This window comes from Xenopus laevis, chromosome 4S (assembly GCF_017654675.1).
Source record: "Xenopus laevis strain J_2021 chromosome 4S, Xenopus_laevis_v10.1, whole genome shotgun sequence".
NCBI classification, from domain to species: Eukaryota; Metazoa; Chordata; class Amphibia; order Anura; family Pipidae; genus Xenopus; species Xenopus laevis.
Genome location: NC_054378.1, coordinates 72,462,233 through 72,486,628, shown reverse-complemented (window position 1 = coordinate 72,486,628; position 24,396 = coordinate 72,462,233). Strand labels below are relative to the sequence as shown.

Sequence of the window (24,396 nt, the reverse complement as noted above, 5' to 3'; positions counted from 1 at the left end):
AGAGCTATGAGTGAGGAGAGAGAGAGAGAGAGAGAGAGAGAGAGAGAGAGAGAGAGAGAGAGAGAGAGAGAGAGAGAAAGAGAGAGAGACTCAGGCAGGAAGTGATGTTACACCAAGGTAATATGGCAGCTGCTATCCTAAACAAACAGAGAGAGCTTCTAGAGCAGTTTACTCAGGTATGGTAAAGCATTCTACAGAATAAATATAGTGTTATCGCTTGCACTATTGTGGCTAATCTATTGGCAATAAACTGCTTCGGTAGCTTTCCTTCTCCTTTAAAGTGATAATACTTTGGGGGGAATGTAATTAAAGTTGCAAAGAGCAAAACAATTCGCACCAATAAGAATAAATATCCACATCTTGTAATATTGTTCCTTAAACTGTTATTGCATTGCGAATTTTAATAGTGCATTGCGGATTGTAATTGCGCACTCTTAAGAAGTGCTTGAAGGTGTCAATCTTGTGGAGCAAATGTAACAGCGTTTTCAGTAAGAAGTTTTATTACATTTACTGCACATTGGCGCTAACCAGTGTTCGCAAAAGCTATATAAAATTCACACAAAGCAAAATTTGTTTGCGCAAAGGCATAACTTTTTGCATTGTGAATAGTTTTTCCATTACGGACTTTTATTACATTCCCCTTTATATCTTTTAAGTATATTTATTAACTTATATTTGTAAGAAAATCCAGCCTTTTCTCAATGAAGCCTTGATTGAATTATACATGTGATCATAACAGAGTTCATGGGCTGCAAAGTTTTGCTGCTGTGATGGGACGGAAACCGTGATTTACACAATACTCACCCTCAAAGGGATCCCGTGTGAGCCCCAGCTGACTGATGATATATCTGGGAATATCTGACTTAATTCCTTCTCCTTCTTTGGCATGGCCTTCTGCAGCTTCTAACAGGTGGTAGAATTCTTCTGGATCAAATTCCTATTGATAAAGCACCAAGGAATAACACGATACTACAATCTATATTTTATATGTATACACATATACTTTTTCCATTTAAATATAGCAGGTAAAACACTTAAAGGAAACAAAACATGGTATCATAGTAACAATTTCAACACCATGCAAAGGTTTTAATGAATATTGATTATGAACCATCTTCAGTTAGACATGTCTTCATCTTCAGAATCATTTTTATTGATGTCCACAAGGCTCTGGGCCTCATTCAGTTGTCAGATTTGCAATATAATTACAATTGTGATCAGCTAGAAATCTACCTGCCCACTCCTATTACTGCCTAAGATGAAGCCAAGATATTAAACTAGCTCAATGAACATCACATTTCTTTGCCCATAACTATTGATGTTTTACCATGTAGATCACTGAAGTATAGTGGGATGCTGAAAAATTATTTGAATCTTTTTTATAGTATGTATGTAATGTGGTGGGGCTGCCTCATATTTACAGTGGTTGGGGTAATAAAACATCAGATCTGGTAAATCTGATATTTTTTGTACATGATTGGTAATATGGTATTTATTTTATTTAAGACATCACACAATTTGCACTGAAGTTTATTGCATTACAAACTGAATTATATGCATGTACATAAAATAGAAGTAAAAGCCTGCATGAACAATGACACAAGCATTATCTGATCTTTGAAAGCCCTCCCTCCAAATACTCCATCACTGTTTCTGTGGCAAACAACTAAAAATAAGCCTTCTCTCTTATGCAGTGATCAGACATATCCTGTCCCGTTTAAGCATACGCTGAAATCTTAATGATGTTGGTGGAACAAAGATGGCAGCTGCAATGCTATGCATTCAACATAGAATAGAAATTAAGGTATTTTCAGCCTTCCACAAAACAGATTGTGAGTAGTTTATCAATATATTAATAGGTATCAGTATATTTTAAATTATTTATTTAGAAAATATGAATAATCTATATCTTGCAATGTGGCCTATCAAAGAATCTCAATTAAGTATGTGATACCTTGTAACTCAATTTTAAAGGGAACCTGTCACATAAAAAGCTGTAAAACAAAAGTCCCTTTCAAATTAAACCCAAATTCCTTTTGATTAAAACATCCATACCTGTTATAAGCTCCTTTAGCGGTCAATCATATACTGCCTGCCCCATCTATATGCCTATGGCATAGAGGCAGGACAGGCAATTACTTTCACTTTCTATTCTGCACTTCCTAGATGTCACTGCCCATTCCCCTCCCTCCTCACCATCTAATTGTTTAGCCAGTACATGGGCATCAGGCACATAAACAACACAGTTTTGCATGATCTACAGCTTGTCTTAAAGTGGTGGCTCACCTTTCTGTTAACTTAGTGTACACTATAGAATGGCTACTTTTAAACAACTTTTCAAATTGTCTTCATGATTTATTTTGTTCCTTATAATTTTTAAATGATTTGCCTTCTTCTTCTGACTCGTACCAGCTTTCAAATGAGTGTCACTGACCCCATCTAAGAAACAAATGCTCTGTAAGGCTACAAATGTATTGTTATTGCTTTTTATTACTCATCTTTCTGTTCAGGCCTCTCCTATAATTCCAGTCTCAAATCAGTGAATAGTTGCTAGGGAAACAATATTCAAATCATTAATATAGTGTAAGTGAAGTTCATTTTGTTAATGACTAATATCATAAAATACGTAGGTTTTTCTAATTATTTCTTATGATGACAGGTCCCCTTGAAAAGAATTTTTGTAAATGATTTATTTTTTCTTTGTATTAACAAAATACAGCTTGTAGCTTATATTTGCAATAAATGATTGTAAAGTGCTGTAGAATATGTTGTGGTTTCAGCAATATTGTTGGAATTTAAATTTTGTATAACCCTAGATACCAAGCATCCCAAATTCTGTCTCAGTGACTGAGGTAACCTTGGTTTGTGTGAGAGAATGGCTCATAAGAATCAGAGGTGTGGACTGTTGTTCTTAAAATGGCAGTTTTTCTATATAACTTTGAGATAATCCAACAACATATATAATTAAATATTTATGAAGAAGCTTTACTTCTACTTCTGCTAAACATTGTCTGTTTGATGTAGTTTTAAAAAGATCTGTAATGTTCAATGGTGCAGTCTGCCTTTAAACTCTCTGAGACGAGATCCAGATTCTTGCTTTGTTTTCTGGTAGAGGAACACTTTGCCTCACTGGAAATGATTGATTCTAGGAGGAGAGAAGCACTTTCTAACAAAAGCTTGTCATGAAATAAAGGAGGAAATATTGATGTACCAATCTTCACTGGCCTTGAGGGCCTGAAAATCATTATAGCATTTTTGTAAAAGCCATGGGGACCTTACTCCTACAGAGTTCTTGATGGCAGTGCTCGCTTCACCTGTAAAGAATGCTACAATGCTTCCTAAAACCATTGGAAACAAAGACATCACATCCAAAATAGTGTGTTTTTCACTGACATTACAAAGCAAAGACCTATAACATGACATGTCTTCAGATTTTGCACAATATTTCATATTTCATTCACTACATGGGGTGTGTAAAGTAGCGGTGAAATTCACGTCTTCGTTTAATGAAAAGGGAATACAGGTATGGGATTTATTATCCAGAATGCTCACACCTGCGGTTTTTACAGATAAGTGATCTTTTAGTAATTGTCTGCTTAAAATGAATTTCAATATTAAATAAACCCATTAGCATTGTTTGCCTCTAATAAGGATGAATTCTATCTTAGTTAGGATTCAATACAAGGGACTGTTTTATTATTACAGAGAAAAAAAATCGGAAATTATTTGGTATTTGGGAGACAGCCTTGCCATACTTCATAGATTTCTGGATATTCAGTTTCTGGATAATGGATCTCATATCTGAAATAGGAGGATGATGTTTATTAAAGAAGAAGCAGTATTGTAAAAAAATTATGCAGATGCAACTTAATCTGTTCTCAAATTTATTTGAAAGCCTTATTTACACTGGGATTTGTATGGTTGTTTAGGTGGTGATAACACATGTCCTACTCAGTGCTGAATGCCTATATAATACATTTATATTGCTGAATGGGAAGTTCAAAAGAAATTGCATTTGACAATAAGTGCAACAAATGATGGCATGCAGTGCATCACTTATCCTTTAAATATTTATCTAACCCTGAGAAGTCAAAGGGGGCGGTGAAAATAGAGTGGATTGTAATAACACTGGACTCAATTATATCGTAATCATCCATTTTTCTGGGTCTGTAAACTGAATGGATACAAGCCAAGCCCCTACAGAGATATTTGTATTATTTGGAAGTCTTGTGACTAATCGAATATATATTGCTACAAATAAACTTTGATATGCAAACAGAAGGAGGCTTTGAAACTGCAAACCAGATACACACATCTGGAGGCTTTTTTTTAATTAAAGGTTGGATTTAATTAAAGGTTGGATATGAAAAGTGTGAAAAAAAGTCCTGAACAATAGAAATACCTCTAAAACCAGTTTTTCTGACAATTCCCAGCAAAGCCCAAAAACCTCCAAACTGATTAAAAGTGGTCCAATAAGATCAGCTCAGCTCCCATTGACTTTTATAGAACCTCAATAAATTTTACCTGGTGAAGTTTGGGATAAAAGGTTTCTGTGTTTTTTTCAGTTAATATATCACACATTTTTAGAGCTTTTTAGAAATATAGGAAGACCACAAATTTTTCGAGATTCATGAAAAAAAATTGCAATACTATTTTTAGTAAATGGGCCCCACAAGCAAAGAAAAATAATAGGTAGAATATGCTACACAATGTGTGTTGGTTGTTTCATCTCTGAATGGAGTATTCAATTTGCACAGAGAAGCAACAAATGCTAGGGAGAAAGGTGTCACAAAGTGACCTAGCTGTCTGCTGCAAATAAAATGATTTATGATATGCTTGATTCCTCAGGGAGCATTTCATATCACCCTGGTAACCAAAGAAACATAGGAGACAACAAGTTAAAGGCATCACATCATGTAAAAAGAGATTTTGTCCTGGCATAATTGGCATTACAGAGATGTAAATGCCAACACAGAATTCCAGAAACTCTTACAACTGTTCCAAACTATTTCAATTTCGGTTTCTGAGAATAGCAGATTTTATGGCACATGAAAACAACTTGAAATGCAGATTGCAACACAATACATACAGATAGCTTTTTTTTTTTTTTTTAGATTGTTTGGCATTGACTTAGCAAACTAAAAATGGGAAAGGATCAAAGATTTTTATTCTTTGAAATCGAAATTGAAGAAAGAAGTAGGAACAACTTTACCATCATTTTACCAATAATACCTGTATGGGATCCGTTATCCGGAAACCCGTTTTCCAGAAAGCACCAAATTACGGAGAGGCTCCCATAGATTCCATTATAATTAAATAAGCCAACATTTTTAAAATGATTTCCTTTTTCTCTGTAAAAATAAACAAGTACCATTTACTTGATCACAACTAAGATATAATGAATCCTTATTGGAAGCAAAACCAGCCTATTGGGTTTATTTAATGTTTACATGATTTTCTAGTGCATTTTCCCAAGCATTCTGGATAACGGATCCCTAAAGCAAAATCTGCCTTAACCTACTAAAACTACTGTAGGCAGGCCCGGACTGGCAATCTGTGAGTTCTGGCAAATGCCAGAGGGGCTGCTATAAGGTCCCATAGAAAGTCAGCATTTAGGGGGCTGTTTGGGCCTCTATGTGGGCTGATTGGGCCTCTGTGTACCTGAAATGTCAGGGCCTATTTTAATTCTCAGTCCGGACCTGACTGTAGGTCAATTGATGTGAACTGTGCATTCTGGCAGCCTCCAAAAAAGAATACCATTGTAGCAAGATAATTAAAAGTAATCGCTGAGAACTTCAAAGAAAAGAAAGCACAAACGAGCCAGTAATTTCATTATGGGGCAGATTTATCAAGGGTCGAATTGAAAATTCGAATTTTCACTTTTTATGGTCAAAACTGTCAAATTAGATTAGAGAATTATTCAAATTCAACTTAAGTTTTTTAACAAAAAAACAAATACGATTTTCGAGATTTATCATACTCTAGCCCTTTAACAACTCAAAGTCAATGGAAGATGTCCTGGGATCAATTTGGAGTTTGCAGCCTTCCTGACATTCAAGTTTTTTTTCGGAGAAAAAAAACTCGAATCGAGTCTTTCTAAATTTGAATTGAATTTGATTCGAATTCGTTGAGTTTTCCGGTCGATTTAATTCATCAGAGTTTGAAAAATTTGATTTTTTTAATAAATTTCGAAATTTATGGGAGTTTTAAAAACTCACATGAATTCGAAATTCAACCTTTGATAAATGTGCCTCTAAAAGTAGGTGTAAGATTATGTATGAATATATTGCACAGTTGTTTGTAATATATAAGTATCCCAAGTCAATTTGGCAAGAAATGATCAATTGTGATCTTCAGATAATGAGCATCACATTCTGCTTTAAATTATAAATATGGAGACATTCCTGTAGTCTCATATCAAAAATAAATAAATTCCATGGCAAAATAAATGCACTCCCAAAGCAGGCCGGAGTAATTTTATATATATTAGGATAGTGATAGGAGGATCCCAGGAGACACAATGGTTACAACTGACAAGCAAACATGTAGCCTTCATGACAAGTCCTTCAAAGGTATAGGTTAAAAAATATACTATTCAATTAGACAGGAGCAAACAGCAGAGTTAGTTGTTAAATTATCATGAGCAAGGTCACTGCATTGGCAGTAAAGCTGAGCAATAACACAGAATGGTTTATCTGACAATCCACAAATCAATCTGTTCATATCAAACATGAGCTGCCTACAGTCAAATCAGATAATTAGCATTACATATTGATAATACATTAACAGCAATGTTGCAAGGCAAGGAGTTCTTTACACACCCTAGTGCTCTATAAAGCTAACATGGTGACCTTACCAAACACTCCAGGAGTCGGGCAGGACGGGCAATGATGATCATAAGCTTTTTCACCAGTTGGGTAACAAATGCCACCTCTGAGCTCTCGGACCGCTTGTGGGCCTGTTAGATACAAAATTGGAAAATGATTGTCTAAGTAACAGTAACAATTACACATAAAACAAACATTCAGACATTCTGAAAATTCGAATTTTCGATTTTTTTTTATGGTCAAAACTGTCAAATTCGAATAGGGAATTATCCAAACTCGATTTAAGTTTTTTAAAAAAAAAATCTGATTTTTGAAATTTATCATAGTCTGACCGTTTAAGAATTCGAACGACTATTCGCCACCTAAAACCTGCCGAATTACTGTACAAGGCAACGGGAGAGGAGCAGTGACCGATTTGGAGTTATTTGTAGCCTTCCTGACATTCGAGTTTGTATCAGAGAAAAAACTCGAATTGAGTTTGGTCGAATTAGAGTTATCGAGTCAGTAAAATTAGTCCGAGTTTTACATATTCAATTTGATTAATAAATATTTGAATTTCGAGTAAAATCAATTCATGCGAGTTTAAAAGAAAAAAAAAACTCACATGAATTCGAAATTTGACCCTTGATAAATGTGCCTCTATGTATGTTATACAATGTGTCATTTTTAGTCACTTTTCAGTTGGTCTTGATTTTTATAGTTTTCAAACTGTTTGTCTCTTTCCAGCTTGCAATATAAATTGCTACTGTCACTGACCTTTGCAGCCAAAACATTATTGTACTTTGAGGCTACAATTTTTGTATTAGTGATATTTTTATTCAAGCCTCACTAATTGTTTTTTTTTTCACTGTAAGCACTGCCAGGTTGCTAAGCGAAAATTTACAGTAGAAATGTGCAGCTTAAGTTCCAGATTTTTAAAATGAAAGTAAAACTTTTAAGACCAATGCATATCACGGTCTACATTGCACTAAAAGTTAAATTACGGGTGAACAACTCCTTAATTATACTTGAAAAACTAGCTTCCTATATTTAGGCTGCACCATATTCTGCAAAAAATCTGTTCACATAGTAGATGGTCAGCAAGTGGGTTTTATAGCTGTAATTGCTAGCTGTTGGATCACATGCAGTCTCACGCTTCATTAGAGAACCTCCATATTAGTGTGGATCGGGCTCCACTGAATTTCTCAGAAATGAAAGAAGCAAGCCTGTCTCTAAGCCCCTAAGCAGCTGGTAAGTGACACATTTATTAATAAATGAGAGTTGTAATTAAAACTTATTATGAAAGATGCATATAAAAAAAACAGAGCAGCAAAACAAAACAAAAAAACACCAATGGGCTTCCATTTTGCTTGTAGCTTAAACTATTGGTATGCAATAGAGAGCGGAGTTACAAATCAGTTTAAAGCACCACTTCCCAGGACACAGGACAAAATGAAAAGACTGCCTTTCATTATGCTAGTACAGGGATGGGATCCGTTATCCAGAAACTAGTTATCCAGAAAGCTCCGAATTACGGAAAGGTCGTCTCCCATAGACTCCATTTTATCCCAATAATTCAAATTTTGATTTCCTTTTTCTCTGTAATAATAAAACAGTGCCTTGTACTTGATCCAAACAGAGATATAATTAATCCTTATTGGAAGCAAAACCAGCCTATGGGGTTTAATTAATCTTCAAATGGTTTTCTAGAAGAATTAAGGTATGCCAAATATCCAAATTACAGAAAGGTCCATTATTCAGGTCCTGAGCACTCTGGATAACTCTGTGTTTGTGACAGTGGAATACACAATAGTGACCCACACAAATAAATCTTCATTTACTGCAGTTGCTCATAAAGAGCAATTCTCAGAAGTTTTCCTGGAGCAATCCATGGCAGACTATATATTCTGATTTTAACAGACTGCCCTAGAAAATGGGTCTAGGAAACAGAAAGAATGACAAGGTAACCTCTGCTTGCCCCTCAGCAGCCCTCAGGCATAATATTTTATCAGCAGGAGAACAGACGAACGAGAAGGGTTCATTTGCCAAGGCTTATTAAAAACCTAGACAGCAATAATTCCCTAGGCTGTACTAAAGCAAAAAGGGACAGGTAAGAGGTATTTAAAGAAGAGCTGGTGCTTGATCTTGTGAAGCTAAACTGGTATGTAATTGGGATGTACTATCTTTCTAAAGCGAATACAGATCTCTTTTTTTACAATTCCTTGGGCTAGAAAAGCCACTGGGACATGATGGATTATTTGTATGGATAGAACTTGAGGGAAACAATTACAGGAGAGGGTAACTAAGATAGATAGCGAGAATACACTTTATACTACATATTTAGATGTTCATGTTCACATTCACATCCAATTACACAGAAGCCAACAAGTAACAGCTAAAATGAAAATTTAGAGAATACAATCTTATAGTTTATATAAAGGAAGAAAATGTAGTGCTACTAAAATAAACTACTACAGGTATGTGACCGGTTATCCAGAATGCTAGAGACCTGGAGGTTTCCGGATAATGGGTCTTTCTGTAATTTGGATCTTCATGGTTTAAGTCTACTATAAAATCATGTAAACATTAAATAAACCCAATAGATTGGTTTTGCTTCCAATAAGAATTAATTATATCTTAGTTAGGATCAATTACAAGGCACTGTTTTATTATTACAGAGAAAAAGGAAATCATTTAAAAAAAAAATTAGATTATTTGATTATAATGGAGTCATGGGGAGACAGCCTTTTGGAGCTTTTTGGATAATGGGTTTCTGGATAACGAATCCCATACCTTTACTTCTATTACAAAATAACAAAGAAATACACCAAGCATCTCATATGTAAAACTGCTTTCCAGAAAACAAAAATTAAGACATTTGTTTAAACAATACGTCTATCGGATATCATTATTTTTAGTAATATTCTCTATAGAAAGAAATATAGGCACATCTAACAGACCAGTATATTCCATTACAGTATAATTAGACATCCAGTATTAAAATAAAAAAAAACCCAACTTGTAAAAGCCACTCAGCCATGATGTGTGCGCATTTCTGTGGGTCCAGCATCCTAAGAAACATCCCTAGTGGCCCCAGCTCCAGGAGGCTTGTTAGAAGACTACTGCCGATGCCTTGGTTATGATTGTTCCTGATAAGCTTCAAGCCACCCCAGCTTTATATACCAAGTTGCTGCCATGCATGGGGACTTGATGCATGTCATCTAATTAGCCATTCCCAATGACGGCATGCTTGTCTGAAGGTTATAGGTGTCTTCCCTTTATTTCCCTTCAGGCCGTGGAGAAGTGAGGAAAAAGGAGAGGGCTCCAGTTTGTACAACATGCAATTCCTATACACAGCCAGAAATACAAGACATGCACACAGCAGCTCCTTTATCTGAAATCCTTTTCCGTCACTAACTGCAGGCAGTGGGGCATGAAATTAAAACACTGTCCTCCTCCAGGGACCAGCACGACCAATAACCAGGGTACAGCAGTCACAACACTGTAATTGAGCTAATAGAGACCACAAGCAGAGGTGCTGCCGTGGCAGAGAATAGGATACTTGTGATCATGCCTTCATTAAAAGGAGATTCCCTGCACGTGTAATTATGGTGCAATCACACAATGTTCAGCCACTTCCTGACTGAAATTTCCAGCTAGACGCTTATAGGAGTGTTAGGATTCCATTTTACTAAAAGTTTAACAGCAGTCAGGAAAAATAACAGGACAAAGAAGCATGCTACATTAGAAAGTGCAGCTAAATCATTTCTACATTTTAGTGATATTTTAAATATAAATACAAGTCAAATATGCTGGCTACAAATAATAACAACATGTAGAATAAAGGACAGGTATATGATCCGTTATCCGGAACCCTGTTATCCAGAAAGCTCCGAATTATGGACACCAATTTGTCCAAATAATCAAAGTTTTTAAAATTGATTTCATTTTCTGTAATAATAAAACAGTAGCTTGTACTTGATCCAAAGATATAATTAACCCTTATTGGAAAACATCCTATTGGGTATATTTAATGTTTACATGATTTTCTAGTAGGGTTAAGGTATGAAGATCCAAATTATGGAAAGATACATTCTCGGAAAACCTCAGGTCCCGAGCATTCTCCCCTGTGCAAAAGAAGTTACAATCTGCATTTTAATGTGCATAAGTTACTAGATCAATGGAATGAAACGAAACCAGTTTTACAATAAATCAGGTCCGTAAGAAAGATAATAAAGTTGATATCTTGCATTATCTGCCTGGTATACTATTGCAGTGAAACTTCAATTTTAAGAAACCTGATTTTAAGTTTTCCTACTGTACATTTACATTTTTTTTTATAACAATTTATAATGCATTTAAATGGGTGTGTTTACCTGATTTTAAGTAATGTTTTCCCGGGTTTTACATAAATATTTTGTCCTAAAAATTGCTGTTTGTCCTCTGCAAATGTTATTATTTGTGAAATGAAAAGGTGCAACATACTACCCAGATTTTGGTTCTGTCTGTAAATAGTCAATTCCAATTAGTCTGTGCCTCAGTTCTGCACTTACTGGTTTCAATTGCGCATGTGACTGACAGACAGATAGGCCTTGCACATGTCCCCCTTAATATAAAATGAATGCTGCAATGCTTAACCCTTGTTATTAACACAGTAAATATTGTATCTCGAAATAAAAATGACTCCTGTGCTTATATCCTTTCAGTACTAGAAGAAAATTTCCCTGATTTTACATTTTCCCAGATTTTACATATTTTTTTCCTGGTCCCATGAAAAACATAAGATGTGGGTTCTACTGAAGAATAATGTAGCTATAAAGGAAAACTAACCCTTTTCAGAACATTTGCTTAATTAAAGGTGTTTCCAGCACATTTTTTCAGTTCAGTTCTTTACAGACAGTTCACTAGAAAGAAAGACTTTTACTCGGACAGAACTAAAAATCCCATCAGATCGCAGCCGCATCTGTGCGATCCAACCGCCTGTTTACACTTCGTTATGATCCGATTGTTGGGCCCTCAAGGTGGGCATATCGGGGAGAGATCCGCTTGTTTGGCGACATCGTCAAATGAGTGGATCTCTGTAACGATCGCCGCCCGGAGCAGGCCCAGGAGCTCCGGGCGGCGCGTCCATCTTCGCCGGCGTCGCTCCCAAAATGGCGGCGCCCATGGCCGCCACGTGGGTAGCGGCGCCGGGCGATGACGTCAGTGCGCCGACGTCGGCGCAAGAGCGTCAATGACGTCAGAATGGCGCCAAATTTGAAAATAAAAACGCCAACTAGACGCCAGAATGGCGCCCAAGAATAGGATTACTTTCCTGAAGCATATCCTGGGTTTCCTGTGTGCCTTATTGCCTAATCTTGTTCCTGCCTTGTATCCTGACCCTTTGCCTGGACTTTGGACTTTGTTTGTATTCTGCCTGCCTGTGAACTCTTGCCTGATCCTGACTATTCTCCGTTTAACCCTTTGGATACCGCGACCTTGTTCCCTCAAGAGGGCTTCCTCCTTGATCCAGACAACCTCCCTGGAGGGAGCTCCCGGCTCCCTGACATTATTCTTGGGCCATGGATCCTTCTGAGGAAGCCACACCTCATGTCGGACGAGCGCTCCGCGGACTGGCATCCCGCATGGAGGACTACGAAAACCAGCAGGTTCGCATTGGGCAAGCACTCGATGTCCTGCTGGCTCAAGTGCCTTCTGCGTCCTCCACTGCTCCACCTACTGGGGATCCCCCCATGGCGGCAGCCCCCACGAACACAAGCTACCCGACAGGTGAGCCTCGCATTCCACCTCCCCCTCGTTTCAGTGGGGACCCACAAGCTTGCAGGGGATTTGCCACGCAATGCCAAATTCAATTTGAGTTCCAACCCACACAGTTTCCAAGCGAGCGTTCCAAGGTGGGGTATGTGATGTCTCGATTGGAAGGCAAGCCACTGGAGTGGGCAACGTCTCTTTGGGAGAAGAATTCCCCGCTGACTTTTGATGTTAAAGACTTTCTCCAAGCTTTTCGTATAGTCTTTGATGCTCCAGGTCGGGTTACGAACGCCCCTGCCCGTCTCTTGCAGCTCCGGCAAGGAAGCCGCAGTGTCAATGAGTATGCTATAGACTTCCGAACACTGATGGCGGAGACTTCCTGGTGTGATGACGCTTACAAGGCTGTATACTACCAAGGCCTATCTATCCGCATCAAAGATGATCTCGTCTCCAGAGAGACTCCTGACACCCTGGAAGGGTTGATCGCTCTATCCATTAAGGTGGACACTCGTCTCAGAGAGCACCAGGTGGAGAGAGAGCGCAGTAGACGATTTTCTCCCATGTTGGCCCCTCGCTTTCAAAGGCCGATTCTGCAAACACCCGCTGTTCCTGTGACCCATGTGTCGACGTCTCCCTTGGAGGAACCCATGCAAGTAGGAAAGACTCGCCTCTCCGAGCAGGAAAGACTCCGAAGACGTATGGCAGGTCTCTGTTTATACTGTGGTGGGCATTCCCATTTTGCCAACGCCTGTCCTGCCAAAGCCAAGAGTTTTGTACCCCGAGGTATGTCTCAGGTTTCTCATGTAGGGGGCATCACTCGAGGTTCTCTGGAGAAGTATCAAGAAAATTCACGCAGGCTTCTCCTTCCTTTGCAGATTCACCTGGCAAGTAAGTCTATCTTCGAAAGGGCCTTCCTCGACTCCGGAGCGGATGGCAATTTCATGGATGCCTTTTTTGCCGAACGCATGAAGATTCCTCTGCTTCCATTGTCTTCTCCCCTGCGAATTACTGCCATAGATGACAAACCCCTGGAGTTTGAATTCGTCACAAAGTTCACGGCGGAACTATCTGTACAAGTTGGGGCGCTGCATCAAGAAAAGCTTTCATTCTTCATCATCCCCTGTCCTTCTACTCCAGTGATATTGGGTCTTCCATGGTTACGTCTGCATAACCCCACCATAGACTGGTCCACTGGGCAGATCTCTCGTTGGAGTTTATTTTGCCTGCAACATTGCCTTCCGCCAAAACCCCTCGAGAAGGTGAATGTCTCCTCTGCGGAATTAAAGACTTTGCCCTCCACTTACAAGGGATTTTCCGATGTGTTTTGTAAAAAGTCTGCAGAGTTCCTTCCCCCACATCGCTCCTACGACTGTCCGGTTGAACTCCTGCCTGGAGCTATGCCCCCCAGAGGGCGCACCTACCCTCTCTCTCCTGCAGAGACTACCGCTATGAAGGAGTACATCCAAGAAAATCTCCAGCGGGGGTTTATCCGCCCTTCTACCTCTCCTGCAGGGGCTGGGTTCTTCTTCGTGGAGAAGAAGGACGGAGGCCTTCGGCCTTGTATAGACTATCGGGGTCTGAATAAGATCACCGTGAAAAACAGATACCCTCTGCCCCTGATTGCCGAGCTCTTTGACCAGCTGAAAGGGGCAAAGATTTTCTCCAAGTTGGATCTCCGGGGGGCCTACAACCTCATTCGCATCCGGGAGGGTGACGAATGGAAGACGGCATTCAACACTCGGGATGGGCACTATGAATATCTCGTTATGCCCTTCGGCCTATGCAATGCCCCTGCCGTCTTCCAGGAGTTTGTGAATGATGTGTTCCGAGATCTCCTAGGAAGGTTCGTAGTCGTATACTTGGACGACATCCTGATCTTTTCCAAGGACCTTGAAAGTCATCGCTCCCAGGTGAAGGAGGTACTCTCTCGTCTGAGGAAGAACTCTCTCTTCGCCAAGTTGGAGAAGTGTGTTTTCGAGGTATCCAAGATCCCCTTCCTAGGATACATTATCTCTCCAGAGGGATTTGAGATGGACCCCGTGAAAGTGTCGGCCATCCAGGAGTGGCCTCTCCCACTGAGTACCAAAGCAATCCAGAGATTCATCGGATTTGCTAATTATTATCGACAGTTCATCCGGGGGTTCTCTTCCCGCATTGCACCTATCCTGGCCCTCATCCGAAAAGGGGGTAAACCCAGCCTGTGGCCTCCATCTGCTATAGAAGCCTTTCAGTCCTTGAAAGAGGCCTTCACGTCCGCTCCTGTTCTTCGACATCCCAATCCTGCACTACCCTTCTGCATCGAAGTTGATGCTTCTGAAGTCGGAGCCGGAGCTATCCTGTCTCAGAGACATTCCTCTGATGGAAAATTGCACCCCTGTGCGTTTTTCTCCAAGAAGTTCTCATCCGCAGAGCAGAACTATGACGTCGGGAATCGAGAACTCTTGGCAGTCAAGCTTGCCCTTGAAGAATGGCGTCACCTCCTGGAGGGTTCTGAAATTCCTGTCCAGATTTTCACTGATCACAAGAATCTGGAGTTCATACAGTCCCTCAAGAGGCTAAATCCCAGACAAGCCAGGTGGGCCCTTTTCTTTTCCCGATTTAACTTTGTTTTGACTTATCGCCCAGGTTCCAGAAATCTGAAGGCCGACGCCTTGTCTCGTAGCTTCACTCCGGTGGACTGTGACCCTGAGAGACAGGAACCAATCATTCCACCAGTCAAGATCATTGCCTCTCTGTATCCCCAATTTGCCGACCAGATTCTGGCTGGGCAGTCCTCGGCTCCTCAAGATACTCCGATTGGCATGGCCTTCGTCCCTCCAGAACTTCGCCTGGCCATCCTGCAACAAACCCACTGCTCCAGGCAAGCTGGACATCCTGGTTCGGCTAAGACCCTTGAACTCTTGAGGCGCCTAGTCTGGTGGCCTGATATCCGCAAGGATGTAAAGGACTTTGTGGCTGCTTGTAATGTCTGCGCCACTTCTAAGCCTAGCCATTCCCGCCCCAGTGGGTTGTTACAGCCTTTGCCGGTACCCTCTCGTCCATGGACGCACCTCTCTATGGACTTTATTGTCGAACTTCCTCCCTCCGGTGGGAATACTGTGATCTGGGTTGTTATTGACCGCTTCTCCAAAATGGCCCATTTCATCCCTCTGAAGAAGTTGCCCTCTGCGGTGGAGTTGTCCCAGCTATTTATCCAGTACATCTTCCGCCTGCATGGTTTCCCGGTGGAGATCGTCTCCGATAGAGGCACCCAGTTTACTGCCAAGTTCTGGCGTTCCTTATGCAAAGACCTGGGAATTGTTCTTCAGTTTTCATCTGCATACCACCCGCAAACGAATGGGGCAGCTGAACGTGTCAACCAAGCCCTGGAGCAGTTCCTGAGGAACCACGTATCCCTCTGCCAGGATGACTGGTCTGATCTCCTCCCATGGGCGGAATTCGCTCATAATAATGCTTGTCATTCCTCTACAGGAAGGTCTCCGTTTATGTCGGTGTATGGTCAGCATCCTCAAGCTTTTCCCCAAGACTTTATGCTATCTGACGTCCCGGCTGCTGACGACTCCGCAGCCCATATGTCTGCTATTTGGGCTGCGACCAAGTTGAACCTAGAGAAGAGTGCTCTTGTTCATAAGACTTTCGCGGATCGTCGTCGAAGATCCTCTCCTCTCTACAAGGTGGGTGATAATGTCTGGCTCTCTTCCAGGAATATCCGGTTGAAGATACCATCTCCCAAGTTGGGTCCAAAATTCGTGGGACCATTTCCCATCTTGGAGATAATCAACCCTGTGGCTGTCAGACTCCAGCTTCCACCAGAGATGAGAATCCCCAACGTGTTCCACGTGTCTCTGGTGAAACCCACCATCACCAACCGGTTCTCTGGCGGTCAGTCTCCTCCTCCTGCCATCTCAGTGGAGGGTCAACTCGAGTACGAGGTGGAGAAAATCCTAGACTCCAGAATCTCCAGAGGGTCCCTTCAGTACCTCATTCAGTGGAAGGGCTTTGGCCCTGAAGAATGCTCCTGGGAAGGACACCGTGATGTTCACGCTCCTCGTCTGGTGAGGGAGTTCCATTCCAAGTTTCCCCAGAAGCCAAGTCCTGGTGGTCCAGAGGCCCCCCGTGAGGGGGGGGGGTACTGTAACGATCGCCGCCCGGAGCAGGCCCAGGAGCTCCGGGCGGCGCGTCCATCTTCGCCGGCGTCGCTCCCAAAATGGCGGCGCCCATGGCCGCCACGTGGGTAGCGGCGCCGGGCGATGACGTCAGTGCGCCGACGTCGGCGCAAGAGCGTCAATGACGTCAGAATGGCGCCAAATTTGAAAATAAAAACGCCAACTAGACGCCAGAATGGCGCCCAAGAATAGGATTACTTTCCTGAAGCATATCCTGGGTTTCCTGTGTGCCTTATTGCCTAATCTTGTTCCTGCCTTGTATCCTGACCCTTTGCCTGGACTTTGGACTTTGTTTGTATTCTGCCTGCCTGTGAACTCTTGCCTGATCCTGACTATTCTCCGTTTAACCCTTTGGATACCGCGACCTTGTTCCCTCAAGAGGGCTTCCTCCTTGATCCAGACAACCTCCCTGGAGGGAGCTCCCGGCTCCCTGACAATCTCTAAGTGTATGGCCACCTTAAGGCTACATATGTATTTGTTATTAGCGATGATCGAATTTTTTAGCCAGGTTTCACTGTGAAAAAGACACCCATGCACTCCAATGGGTGAAATAAATGGTCATGCGTCAAAAATAAACTGTTTTTAAAAATTTGATGAAAAAAATTGTGTATTTGGCAAATTTTTGGAGAAGGGATTCACCCATCACTAAGGGGCAGATTTATCAAGGGTCGAAGAGAAAATTCAAAGTAAAAAATTTCATTCCGAGCTATTTTTGTGTACTTTGACTATCGAATGGGCCAAAATTCTATTTTAATTTGAAAAAAATTAGACTATTCTAATGCAGTTATTTAAATCTAGGGTGATTTCACTTTGGTTTAACCACCACAGAGAAGTTGCCCAGTGTGAGAGTACTGGCCTGAATGCAAATTAAGAACAAAAAGGGTAATCTGGAAGCAGGTAAACAACCACCTTTATGGAATTCTCAAAGACAGGGGTTTCAGGAGCCATGTGAGAGTAAGAGTAGTATGTATACCCAGGAATGGGTATTGCTCGTGCCAAATATGTGAAGGCACTGCTGATTACACAAGAACTTGCAAGAGATGGTTTTGCCCATTAGCTAATAAAAAAATACAGCAGGCACCAAAATTATCCCCTTCCACAATGCCTAAAGACTTAATTCTTCCTAGGAGCCCTTTTAGCTCTTTCAGCTCTCAAAGTCAAACAGTGGAACACTTTATCAGTCAGAAAGCAAAAGCAGGATTTAATCCCAATGAGGTCACCAATGATTTAATTTACGAGGAAAGTAAGGGGACTTTGCTTCTCTTTTTAATTACCCCTTCAGCCACTGTCATGCAGGTGTGTTAGATAAGATAAAGGTTAGATATCCGAGGATTTAAAAAAAAAAAAAATGTAGAAACTGAAGCAAGGTTTACACTTAACATTTAACAACATACAGTATGGTGATTCATTGACATATGTCAGGTATAGTATTTATAAAATCAACCATTCAAGTTTTTTTTACTATAATATCAGAATTTTTAGTGTAAACATAAAACTAGAATTTTTTCGAGATTTATTATACCCCAAGGATGGAGAAAGTCAGAAACCAAAAATTCTACACCTCAGACCTGCCGAGGTTGTATATAAGTCAATAGGAGGGGTCCCTAATCCTTTCTGTGGACTGCGATGGATTTACCCCGAAAATCCGATTTTGGACTTTTCAGGAAAAAGCCAGAAAAGTTGAGCGATTTGAGAAAAAAATCGTACATTTTGGATTTTTGCTCAATTTTATCCCCGATTTTTAATAATAAATAAGGTCAAATCGTAGATTCTTGTTTTGTCTGACTTTTCTTTATTTAAATACTCAGAAAAATTCTGATTTTGATAAATAAGACCCTCATGTAAAATACTGAATCTTGGTCACTGGAACATTATCGTGCAAAACATAGTATTCACATTTAACCATTAGAGACTTAAATGAAATAGAATAAAGAACATGATATATGGGAAATCAGGGGTGGAACTACCGAGGGTTCAGTTCAGGGCCCGACAGATGACTGTGCTGTAACGTATCTGGTATAAAAATTACGACCAGACTGGGGGCCTGGGATCTACTACTTACGCTACTGTAGGAAATGTTACAGATTTTGTAAAGAGAAAAAAAATTAATTTATTCTTATGTGTGATTTTACTCTACGCATTGACTCTCTGCAATAATCCATTAAAAAACAATTTGCAGTATTTATAAAGTTTTTTCCTATACCACCAGAAAGCTGTAACTGATGCCACTATTTTAAACCAATTGAGGCACAATGCAACCCATTCAAGCCAATGAAAACATTTCAAGCTGCAAGCAAAAGAATTACAGTAATGAACGGCATATGGTTTTTTGAATACTATTCGTCAAGGAGTAACCTAAAATCAATACACTGTATTATATTTTATGTATTAATTTTAGGCAGCAATGTCTGGTGTTTAGTAAATGTATAGTGTATTCATTTGCTATATTTTTACATAGCTGATCAATAGGCCTTGCCATGGTTCTCCAAAAAAAGTTAGCCGAGGCTCACCAAGGTCCTGAAAATTTCCTAGCTACAGATTTGTGAAAGCCCAGACGTATAGCACAGCTATTTTATTGATAATGGAAAGCAAAGAGAGTAAGGTCACACAACAACAGATATACAACTAGGAAAGTACCAACAAATTTCCACCTCCTTTGCAGAAGTCATGTTATGTAGTTAAGTTTCTGGAGTAATTAGTAATTAATACCAATGGTACACAATAGTCACCTTCAAAAAGCTCACTGTGAACTGCTAACATGTCAAACTGATGTTCAAGGACTTACATCTTGAAGCAATTTCTCTAAGTTCTCTTGAAGCTCATAAAAGTAGCGAGAGGTGATCAGTCCATCTCTTGATTTGCTCAGGCAATCCCGTGCCAGTTCAATCACTTGGTGATGAATGAAGCTCAGGACACCGTCTGCTAAAGGTAGCACATTCTCTGGAGAGTTGGAAATGAAGAAATCCGCCAGTCGTTCTTCCATCTGCGCTTTTGCCTTTAGAAACCACAAAAGGTATAAATAAAAACTAAAGTTACCAACTTAATTCCAAATGTACCAAAATCATTCAGCAATAACTTCGGCTTTCATAGGTTTAATGAAGTACATAAATTAATTAAAGGTAATGTCTCAAAAGCAAAATGCTAAAAAAAAAAACCAAAAAACAGAGATGCGATCACCATTGGATATGGCTTTGGAACTTGCAGGTAACCTTATCTGATCTAATGAACTATAGCAATTAATGAAAAATAAAGATTGTTTTCAAACAGATGTTTAGTAAAACCTGGACAGGTTGCTAAATGGGGATTGGGCCTTTTATTTCAATTGGACCTTTTATTTCGTTAGAAGTCTACTTGACATTGGAATATAACAAATTTTGTAAATCATTTTACCAAGTCATTTTCAAATTCCTTAAAGGATTCAAAATACAAGAATAGTTGGTGATGACAACGCTGACTGTCAGTGTTAAATTGTTGAAATAAATGTGTGTATAGTTCAGAAATCTGCAGCATTGTTACACAAGCAGTGTATCTGTTATTATTCTAATTATTTAGGGCTATGCCACCCAGGAAAGTTTGAATACTGCTGATTGCAATGCAAATACCAGATGACATGAATGGGAACCACTGGGAATGGTAACCACAGCAGAAGGGCACAGATTTAACTTTACCCTAAGGCAGGGGTCACCAACCTTTCTTACTCGTGAGCCACATTTGAATGTGAAAACTGTTGGGGAGCTGCACAAGAAAGAAAGAAATTATTGGGGTTGCCTAATAAGGGCTGTGATAGGCTAAGCTAAGTGATAGCCCCATGTGGACTGCTAGCCTGCAGGAGACGCTTTTGGAGTAAACCATATCTTCATGCCCCCAAAACTTGAATTTAAGCCAGGAGTGTCAAAATAGGATGTTACTATGAGGCCACTGGGAGCAACATCAATAAGACTGGAGAGCAACAATTTGTTTATGAGCCAGTAGTTGGGGATCACTGCTCTAAGGCATACCTGTGATTGATTTTCACTGGTTATTGCTACAGCAGGGCAGCTCATGGCACTTCCCATTCATATAAATTGGAAATGGGAAGCAACACCACCCTTAATCACAAAACTCCACAATAAATTGCATTTTGTCATAGTTCATTCTGAGAGAATGGTGAGAAGAGGATTTCAGTATGGTATGATATCTGGTATGATATCTGGTGAGGATTTCTAAATGTCTTAGTGACAATAAGGGCAACGGCACATTTTGCGATTTGGGAAGATGCGAGTATCGCGTTAAGTCACCCAGAAGTTCGTCAGTAAATAGTTGCCTAATAAAGTATATGGATGACAGGCTTGACAAAAGTGATTTCGTTAGTCTATGAAGTGTGGTTTTGACTGATTTAACAACACATTTCCGAACTACTTAAAAACACTGCACTTGAAGTAGCTTTTTCTTGATATGGATTTAAATAATGGTACAAAATTTGCCTTGTGTTCAGCTTTCAGGACAAATTAATATAGGATTCACTGTTGTGAACACTTGGGGGTTATGTATTAGGCTCTGAATTTTTTCTGGTCAGACTTTTAAAGGGGAAAATACAATTTTTTCGGAGGAAAAAAACCTCAGGTGGTATTAAAAGTCAGATGAAAAAAGTACTCCAACTCAGACCTGCCAAGTACATCTATTAGTCAATGGCAGATAACAACAACTGGAAGATTTTCTTAGTTGCGCCGGGTTTCTGAAAAAGTTGTAGCTTTCGGGCGATTTTACAATAAAATCATAGGTTTCGATCGCAAAATTCGAAATAATCAAAGGATCTGGATTTTTTATGAATTTGTGAAAAGTTATTGATAAATAGGGGGAATGTACGGTCGAAGTAGTTTTCAGAAAATAGTGAGAACTTTTCGGATTTTGATAACCCCCTTAATAACAGATGTCTGTAGATCCTGTTTGGAATATATGTATTTCCTGATCAATAATATTGCAGCTGCTGGTATGTTTGGGGCATGTTGATAAGTCAATGAATCTCTTACCTTAGGAAATCGTTCTTTGTACACATGATTCATCATTACTATCTCTCCATCATATGAAATAGGAGCACGTCCCGGGCTAAAAGTAAAAATATATCAAAATAACATGTTACTGGGTTCATAATATATAAACCTTTTTGGGTATGATGCTCCTGTTTATGCAAAACAGTATTGCCCATATGTTTAGAGATAGTTTTATTCTATGTAAAATGTGCTTAGAGTGTATTATTAATGTATAACTTACAATGCAGCTTTCTGGGTCATATAATGATATACAATGACTAGCCCAAAGCCACAAGGAGACAAAACGTGAATTAAACACAGGCCGCCTCAGTGACAGAGTTTCCAGTATTGTAAGGTAAGGCATTGCATTACAGTGATATACATTATGTTACCCAGCTAGAGTTTTGTCGCAAGCTTAACAGACCTAATAACTGGTCCTGAAAGCTTGCAATTAAATAACCTATTACGTGTATAGCTTTGTTTCTGCGTGGCTAAAGTTGGCCATATATAATCTGATTTGGTTGTCTAATATGAAGTGATTTCAAGACACAATGTCATTGTCTGGACATACTATAGAAGTAATTTTGAGGGTCAGTTTCAGACCATCAAGACCATCCTGTAATATTAATGGATTGCAGCTCATCTGTCCAAATGTAAAATATAAATACACCAGCAAATAAGATGAGCTGCAGCTACCCATCACTTTCTAAAGATGAGATCTTTCAATCAACCAGTATTTGTCCATCACTGTGCATTACTAAGCATACCGTTTCTGTGTGACTTTTTGGACAACCATAGACAAGAAAATCAGCCATTGTATGGCCACCTTAACAGGGTAAATTATATTGCTGCAACACTAAAATAAACACAAAAGCAAAAGAAATGAAAAGAAGGATACAATTTGGCTCAAGATGAAGAAAAGTGAAGAAAAATTTATCAAATCCGTGTTATTCCTTTACGGAAAGTGAAGAAAATTGAATATTAGGCTGTTTCAAAAAAAATAGCAGTGTCTGCATTCTTCTTTACAAACTCAAACATTCACTGCATAAACTGAAAAATGTTTCAAGGCTTTGCTTTCCTTTGAATCGCTGAACCAATATTTATTTGTCCAATTTCAAAGTGTAGGAATCAAACAGATGTAAGGCAAACTGCAAGTGTTTTATTAGCAGCGTGAGTACACTACATGTTTCGGGCAAAGCCCTTTCTCAAGGGTCTTGGGCCAAAAGGGCTTGAAACATGTAGTGTACCAACAATGCTAATAAAACACTTGCAGTTTGCCTTACAGCTGTTTGATTACTACACTTTGAAATTGGTAAATTTTATGGGGGTGCACAGACACCTGAATCTACAACCATAAGAAGTTGGAAGAAACACGACTGAACCATAACTAATATTTAGTTGAATAAGCAGGGTTTCTGAGAACTGCTGCACATCTGTCGACCAACTTCTGCATTTCTAGGATTTGCCACAAAAACAACATTTTTTTATGTCACCCCACACGTTTTCTATTGTATTACGGTCTAGGGATTGGGCTGGTACTCCATATTGTCAATCTTGATAGTCTGGAACCAAGATGTTATTAGTTTACTGGTGTGATTGGGGGGGTTGTTTGTTTTTTTTGTTTTTGTTTTTTTTTTTTTAAACACCCATTTCAAGCGCATTTCCTCTTCGGCATAGGGCAACATGACCTATTCAAGTATTTTGATGTATTGAAACTGCTAAATGATCTCTGGAATGTCCTAAATAGGCCCAACACCATAGTATGAGAAACATCCCTATATCATGATGCTTGTACCACCATGCTTCACAGTGTATTGTGGCTTGAATCCAGTGTTTGGGGTTGTCTGACAAACTGTGGCCACTAGATTAAAACAAAAATCTTGCTTTCATTTGTCCACAAAATGATGTGCCATTTTTCTTTAGGCCAGTCAATGTGAAATTGTAATTTTTTTTTTTTTCAACAGTGGGACTTTGTGGGGGTTTCTTGTAGATAGCTTGGCTTGACATCTTCTAATTGTAATAGTACTCAGAGGTAACTTTAGACCTTCTTTGATCTTCCTGAATCTGATCAGAGTCTTTGCCATTCTGGCTATTCTTCTATTCATTCGTATGGTAGTTTTCCTCCAAGTCTTTCAGGTTTTGGTTGCCATTTTAAAGCATTTGAGATCATTTTAACTGAGCAGCCAATCATTTTCTGCACTTCTTTATATTTTTCCCCTCTCCAATCAACTTTGGAATCAAAAGTATGCTATTTTTTTTTTTTAACAATGTCTGGAACAACCCATTTTGCTCAGATTTTCAGAGAGAAATGCCCTATAACCCGTATGCACTTTTGCTGCCTTCCTTCCTGTTTTTTCACAGAATTAATGACCTCACTAATTGAACTCCACACTGCTATTATTTGGAACAAGCTTTTATTTTGTTTTTAATTTATTTTGAACACTGATATTATTTGGAGCAAGCCTCAATTATTGATTCAATTACACAGAATCAGCAGCATGCATGTCATGACTGTTCGTTTTCTATTACTACACCTACTAATAAATTATTTGCCATGTAGAAATATAATTTCTACCAAAAACAGTAATTGATCAGGTTAGTGATGTTAACTCAGTGTGTATATATGTATATAAATAAATAAATAAATAAATAAATATATATATA

General features: G+C 39.4%; 1 protein-coding gene across 6 annotated transcripts in view; it reads right to left on the bottom strand.

Annotated features, from left to right (window-relative positions):
- Positions 1 to 24,396, bottom strand: part of mast2.S (microtubule associated serine/threonine kinase 2 S homeolog) — a 131,928-nt gene that overhangs the window by 20,461 nt on the left and 87,071 nt on the right. For all 6 annotated transcript variants that reach the window (XM_018260860.2, XM_041561449.1, XM_018260861.2 and 3 more), the window contains 4 exons: positions 21,733 to 21,808; positions 19,509 to 19,718; positions 6,857 to 6,958; positions 805 to 937 (listed from right to left, as the gene is read on the bottom strand). In XM_018260860.2, the coding sequence (XP_018116349.1) occupies positions 805 to 937; positions 6,857 to 6,958; positions 19,509 to 19,718; positions 21,733 to 21,808 (521 nt within the window). The remainder of the gene's footprint in view (positions 1 to 804; positions 938 to 6,856; positions 6,959 to 19,508; positions 19,719 to 21,732; positions 21,809 to 24,396) is intronic.